Source organism: Anser anser (assembly GCF_964211835.1).
Source record: "Anser anser genome assembly, contig: HAP1_SCAFFOLD_133, whole genome shotgun sequence".
Lineage (NCBI taxonomy): Eukaryota > Metazoa > Chordata > Aves > Anseriformes > Anatidae > Anser > Anser anser.
In genome coordinates this window covers 75,588-82,201 of record NW_028153510.1, presented here as the reverse complement: position 1 = coordinate 82,201, position 6,614 = coordinate 75,588, and the positions used below count along the sequence as shown (strand labels likewise).

Sequence of the window (6,614 nt, the reverse complement as noted above, 5' to 3'; positions counted from 1 at the left end):
TCAGACCTGATCTCTTTCCATGTGCTGAAAGGAAGCTGGACTACAACATGCATTTGCAAGAGGAGTGTCAAGACACAAGTTTTTCCTGTTTGCAAGTCCCAGATCCCGGTGAACATCACCTCGGTTGGCCCATCTGGCAGCTGTGCACAGAAGCTGTCTTCAAGAACCCACAGAAACCTTGGGAATGTTTGCACCCAGCAGTGTCCCTTTCCTGTGACCGTTCGAGTGATTAAAGGCCCCCAGGGTGACATGGAGTCATTGAACTCAGCTTAGTCCAATGGCTTCCACAAGACTTTGTCCACTTCTTCAGCCTGACTGCAGGCATTTACCTCCGACCACACTGTCACCCTAACTGGCTCTGCTCTGACCCTCACCCACAAGGATCCTCCCAGTCTGCTGCCCATCCCATAGAGGAGCTCCATGCATCCAGACAGATCCTTCACATGGAGGGCAACCCCCTGTTGATCGTCCCCGCTTGTCTCTTCTGAAGAATCTGCACCCACCCAGCACGACCACACTGTCACCCTGACTGGCTCTCCTCTGAGCTTCACCCACAAGGGCACCCCCAACCTGCTGCCCATCCCATAGAGGAGTGGCTCCTTCAAATGGAGGACAATACCCTGTTATTCGGCCCCCCATCCATATGTCCCTATCCAGCACAGCGCCCCAAGCTGAGGGACCTGTCCCCCAACACCTCATCAGCCCTTCTTTCAATGTCACAGCCCTGTGACAGGAGATTGGGATCCATCTCCTCCTGCCTGTGCCCCAGGCTGAGGGCATTGTGGCACATCTGGACTGTGTGTCCTGCCTGTAAACAGGACAAAGAAACAGAATAAAGAAAGACGATTTATAGCCTAAAAGGAGAAATGATCCTGCTGTCAAGAAGTGTGTGTGCCCAGGTGAGGGAGGGAACCCCAGGGATTCCTTGAGGCTGTTTCCCAGCAGGTTCCTCTGCAGCCCCAGGGCCATGGGCAGGGAGCCTGGTGGGGGGCAGAGCAAGGGAGGCCTTGGGCTGGGCCTGTGCTGCTGAGCTGGGCCAGGCTCCTGGGCCCAAGGGGAGCTCCTGGCAAGCGGGCAGCGCTGCAGAGAGCCAGCTCTGCCCAGGAGCAGCTCCTGTGCCCAGCGCAGCAGGGCTGGGGGCACTGCCTGCAGAGACAGAGTGGGTAAAGGCAGGCAGAAGTGGCAGGATGCACAGAGCTCGCTGGGGGAGAACACTTGCCAGCCCTGACCCCGGTAAGTCTCTGGCTGGAGGGCAATGCAGCCGCAGCTCCTGGAGGAAGGAGAAGCCGCGCGTGCAGGCAGGGGTGCCCAGGGCTGTGGTGCAGAGCAGGGTCCCTGCTGTGCCCCAGGGGCTGTGTGCCGGGGCAGGGCCTCTGCCGCCTGCCAGGCTCAGCACTCAGCTTGCCCGGAGAGCTGCCCAGGGCACTGCGGGGAGAAGCTGCGGGTGGCAGGAGCCCCCCCGGCAGGGCAGGGTCCTGCTGCTGGCCGGGGGTTGCTGCCTGGGGCAGCCTGCTCACAGCTCCACAGCACTCCCAGGTTGTATCCAAGGCAAGAAGCCAATCAGGGGTTAGATGCTTGCATCTCGGCTTTCCTGAGCCTCTGCTTTCAGTTTTCTCTTCTTTGTCCCTGTGGAAATAGAAATAGAGGCTGTTATTTTTAAGAAAAGGCTGACATTCCTAAGCCCTAATAAGGAGCATTCCAAGGACCGTCGGAAGTCTCTTTCCTGCCCATAGAAAGCTCCACCACCACACGTGCAGAGTCAGCAGGGTCTGTGTGACCTGGTCTCTAGGACATGCCCCCAGCGAGCTGCCCCTGGGCAGAGCCCTGCTGCCAGGAGGTGTCTGCAGGGCAGAGCTGAGCACCCAGCGGGTGGGATGGGGGCTGTGACCTGCAGGCAGGAGGCGTGGGGACAGAGACCCAGGTGCTGGCAGGGACAGCTGCAGGCAGCAGAGGCATGGGCAGGGAGTGAGCGGGAGCTGCTCCCAGAAACTCCGTGGTAGGGGCGATTTGGGCACCTCCCTGACATCCATGCAGTGCAGACACCTTACCCAGAGCAACCGCGTGGTCTCTGCTCAAATCCAGCAAAGCCTCTGCCCCAAAACCATGGGGTCTCTGACTGTTGTCCCTTTAGCAGCAGGACCCTCAGAAAAAGAGAACCCCCCAAGTGCCAATCTCTCAGTCCCATTCCTGTCCCTGAAAGCAGGAGCACTGGGGCATTTCTCTCTGTTTCTCCTCCCATCCATCCTGCCCTTGGTTTCCCCTCAGTCTCTCTGGGCAGTGGGATTAAAGCCAATGCTCAAACAACAGAATACCGAGTCCTGCTCTGTAGGTATGTCACTGGGAGCAAAGTGCTCAAGCTGTTCCAGCCAATATGGCTCTGGGCACTGCAGTGCGTAGGGCTGGGAAATGAGCTGGCTCTGTTGAAGTCACTGATTTAACGTAATCCAGCAACGTCCCTGAGGTTCTCCTGCTGGAAGATGTTGAACAACCCCTCTGTACTACAGGTACACTGCATGTGAACTAAACTTTGGGTTTCAGAACGTGTCACGGCCTTTCCTAGGTAGCCAGTCCATGTCCTTTTGTCTTTGGATAGGTTCCAAGGCCAAGAGGCATCAGATGTCCAACAACAGCTCCATCACCGAGTTTCTCCTGCTGGCACTCGCAGACACGCGGGAGCTGCAGCTCCTGCACTTCGCGCTCTTCCTGGCCATCTACCTGGCTGCCCTCCTGGGCAACGGCCTCATCCTCACCGCCGTAGCCTGCGACCACCGCCTCCACACCCCCATGTACTTCTTCCTCCTCAACCTCGCCCTCCTCGACCTGGGCTGCATCTCCACCACTCTCCCCAAAGCCATGGCCAATTCCCTCTGGGACACCAGGGCCATCTCCTATGCAGGATGTGTTGCACAGGTCTTTCTGTTTGTCTTTTTGATATCAGCAGAGTATTTTCTTCTCACTGTCATGGCCTATGACCGCTATGTTGCCATCTGCAAGCCCCTGCACTACGGGAGCCTCCTGGGCAGCAGAGCTTGTGCCCAGATGGCAGCAGCTGCCTGGGGCAGTGGGGTTCTCCATGCTCTGCTGCTCACTGCCAATACATTTTCCCTGCCCCTCTGCCAAGGCAATGCTGTGGAGCAGTTCTTCTGTGAAATCCCCCAGATCCTCAAGCTCTCCTGCTCTGACTCCTACCTCAGGGAAGTTGGGCTTCTCACATTTAGTGGTTTTGTATTTTGGGGGTGTTTTGTTTTCATTCTTTTTTCCTATTTGCAGATCTTCAGGGCCGTGCTGAGGATGCCCTCTGAGCAGGGACAGCACAAAGCCTTCTCCACGTGCCTCCCTCACCTGGTTGTGGTCTCCGTTTTTATAAGCACTGCTGCATTTGCCGGCTTCAAGTCCCCTTCCATCTCCTCACCATCTCTGGATCTAGTGATTACAGTTTTGTACTCAGTGATGCCCCCAGCAGTGAACCCTCTCATCTACAGCATGAGGAACCAGGAGCTAAAGAATGCCATTTGGAATGTGTTATTACAAATATTTTTCAGTAATCATGAAGTTCGCATCTCTCTCCCAAAGTGACTCTCAATATATCCCATTCTAGCCTTGTGTTTCATTGTTTTATATTAACATACTTTTTTTGTAATTATTATTTTTTGTATTTTTTGTGCTTCTGCTGTTCCTAGACCTGGGATACATCTCCGCCACTGTCCCCAAAGCCATGACCTATTCCCTGTGGGACACCAGGCCATTTCCTATGCAGGATGTGCTGCATAGGTTTTTCTGTTTGTCTTCTTGATATCAGCAGAATATTCTCTTCTCGCCATTATGTTCTACAACTGCTACGTTGCCATCTGCAAGCCCCTGCACTACGGGAGCCTCCTGGGCAGCAGAGCTTGTGCCCAGATGGCAGCAGCTGTCTGGGGCAGTTGCTTTCTCCATGCTGTCCTGCTCACTGCCAATACATTTTCCCTGCCCCTCTGCCAAGGCAATGCTGTGGACCAGTTCTTCTGTGAAATCCCCTTGATCCTCAAGCTCTGCTGCTCACACTCCTACCTCAGGGAAGCTGGGCTTCTCATAGTTTGTTCCTTGTTGGTGTTTGGATGTTTTGTTTTCATTGTTCTGTGGTTGTTTTCTGGTTCTCTGATTTCATTGTTTTCTGGTTTGGGGGTGTTTTGTATTCATCATACTGTCTTATGTGCAGATCTTTAGGGTTGTGCTGAAGATCTCCTCTGAGCAGGGATGGAACAAAGTCTTTTCCATGTGCCTCTCTCACCTGGCTGTAGTCTCCCTGTTTATCAGCGCTGGCAGATTTGCCTACCTGAAGCCCCCCTCCATCTTCTCCCTATGCCTGTATCTGGTGGTGGCTGTTCTATACTCAGTGGTGCCTCCAGCAGTGAACCCCCTCGTCTACAGCATGAGGAACCAGGAGCTCAAGGGTGCTGTTAGGAAAAAGATTTCATGGCTGTTTCTGAAAATTGATAATTTCCCCTTTTTCTCCACAAGTGATTTCCTGAGTATTTGTTTCATTATCATTATATATTCTTACTTTTATCTTCAGTGTCATTTCTTTTTATTAGTTTCTTAGAAAAAAAATATTTATCTAGTGTACTTTGAGGAATAAAACAACAAAGTGTTATTTTGTTCGTCTGTATGTCAGGATTGACTCTTTCTTACCATCTGTTTAATAAAACATGGTCACCCCTATAAATTGCTTGAAACTGTCTCTCCTTTTTCAAAGCTGGTGCCAGTAACAAGGCCAAGTGGTGTGGTGGTTTCACAATGATGTTCAGCTGTACTCCATAGTGCCACTTTCACCACCCATCCTCAAAGGCACAGATGGAGAAAATAGAATGGAAAAGGGCTGCAGTGTTGATTTAAGGGACAGGCAGATCACTCACCAATTGCAGTCATGGGCAAAGCGTACTTAGCGTAGGGAGATTAAGATAATTTATTGAGTGTTACTAGAAGACTGGAACAGTGAGAAACTAAAAGCGAACTAAAAAAAGACCATCCACCCTCTTCTTCCTCCTCCCCCTGAGCAGCTCAGGGGAACGGGCAATGGGAGCTGCGGTCAGTCCATGACACTTCATCTCCACCGCTCCTTCATGGTCACTCTCTGCCCATACTCCGGCGTGGGGTCCCTCCCAAGGGTTGCTGTCCTTCCCAAACTGATCCTGCGTGGGCTTTCCACAGGCAGCAGCTCTTCAAGAACTACTCCAGTATGGGTCCTTATCACAGCATCCATCTGCCAGGAGCAAACTGCTCCAGCACGGGTCCGCCACGGGCAGCAGCTCCCCCCAGATCCCCTGCTCCTGCGTGGGCTCCTCTCCACAGGCTGCAGCTCCGGCCCAGGGCCTGCTCCTGCGGGGGCTCTCCATGGGCTGCTGCCTCCTCCAGGCCACATCCACCTGCTCCACCGGGGGCTCCTCCACGGGCTGCAGCGTGGAGATCTGCTCCGTGTGGGACCCATGGACTGCAAGGGGACAGCCTACTACACCATGGGCCTCTCCATGGGCTTCAGGGGAACTTCTCCTCTGGTGCCTGGAGCCCCTCCTGCCCGCCCTCTGCACTGACCTAGGTGTGTGCAGGGCTGTTTTTCTCTACATTTTCTCACTCCTCTCTCCCAGCTGCTGTTTCAGAGCAGTATTTCTCCTTTCTTAAATATCCTCTTACAGAGTTGCAACTAGTATTGCCCATTCGCTCAGCTCTGGTCAGTGATGGGTCCCTTTTGGAGCCATGTGGAACGGGCCCTTACCTGACAGGGGGCAGCTTCTGGACTCTTCTAACAGAAGCCACCCCTGCAGCACCACTGCTACCAAACCATTGCCACGTAAACCCAATACAAGCAGCTGTACCGCAGAAGGCCTGTTGCTCCATGGATTAGGGAGAAAAAAGGCTCGTCGTCATACTGTGAGATGTGAAAGACTGAAGGTAGGATTTAACAGTTACCCATCAGTGTCTGTTGGCAGTGGAGATGGAGAAAGGTCAATGAAGTACTTCTCCAAGGCTGTCCCACATGTGGCAGGGCAGAGGACATCCTTCAGGAGAGGAATGTGGAGATGTGTGGAAAGGCCAGGCTATCTTCCTGAGCAGCATCTGTGCAGGGTGGGCAGTGACTGGAGCCCCACAAAATGAGAGATCACCCAAGGGGTTGTAATACCACATCGGGCCAAGATTACCCTCATAAAATTATCAGAAAAAAAAAAAAAGAAAAAAGAAAAACCACTCTCAGTTTGGATATAGAGGTAGCACAACTGGAACAGTGATGAGCATTGTGGTATCACCTCGTCAGTGTTGGTTCAAGGCCTGGCAGCACTGTAGGCACCACTGTAGTTACTGAGTCATTCTGGTGCGGATGGGACATTCCTCCTGCAATGTGTTCTTGGAGAGGCTCTTCTCACCCCAGTCTCTCCCCATACTTACGGTCCTACACCTCTCACAGAAGGAAATAACCCTGCAGTGCCTGGATTTGTCCACGGTTGCTCCTACCCACAGCACTGGCTCTTTGTGGCCTTTCTGACTTGTGTATTTTTCATCCTGATGAGAAACGGCCTTGTCCTGATCCTGACTTTGTTGGGTACCCCAAAAAGACAGACTGGAGCTTATTGCATCATATG

General features: G+C 53.1%; 1 protein-coding gene across 1 annotated transcript; it reads left to right on the top strand.

The window, feature by feature from the left end:
* The first annotated feature begins 2,397 nt into the window (after positions 1-2,397).
* On the top strand, positions 2,398-5,736 carry LOC310892044 (olfactory receptor 14C36-like). Its single transcript, XM_083854226.1, has one exon. The coding sequence runs from the start codon at positions 2,572-2,574 to the stop codon at positions 3,574-3,576; it is 1,005 nt and encodes a 334-aa protein (XP_083710352.1). The 5' UTR covers positions 2,398-2,571; the 3' UTR covers positions 3,577-5,736.
* The last annotated feature ends 878 nt before the right edge of the window (positions 5,737-6,614 follow it).

Excerpts from the sequence above, each read along its gene's own strand:
- LOC310892044 (XM_083854226.1), top strand. The coding sequence starts at position 2,572 with ATGTCCTTTTGTCTTTGGATAGGTTCCAAGGCCAAGAGGCATCAGATG.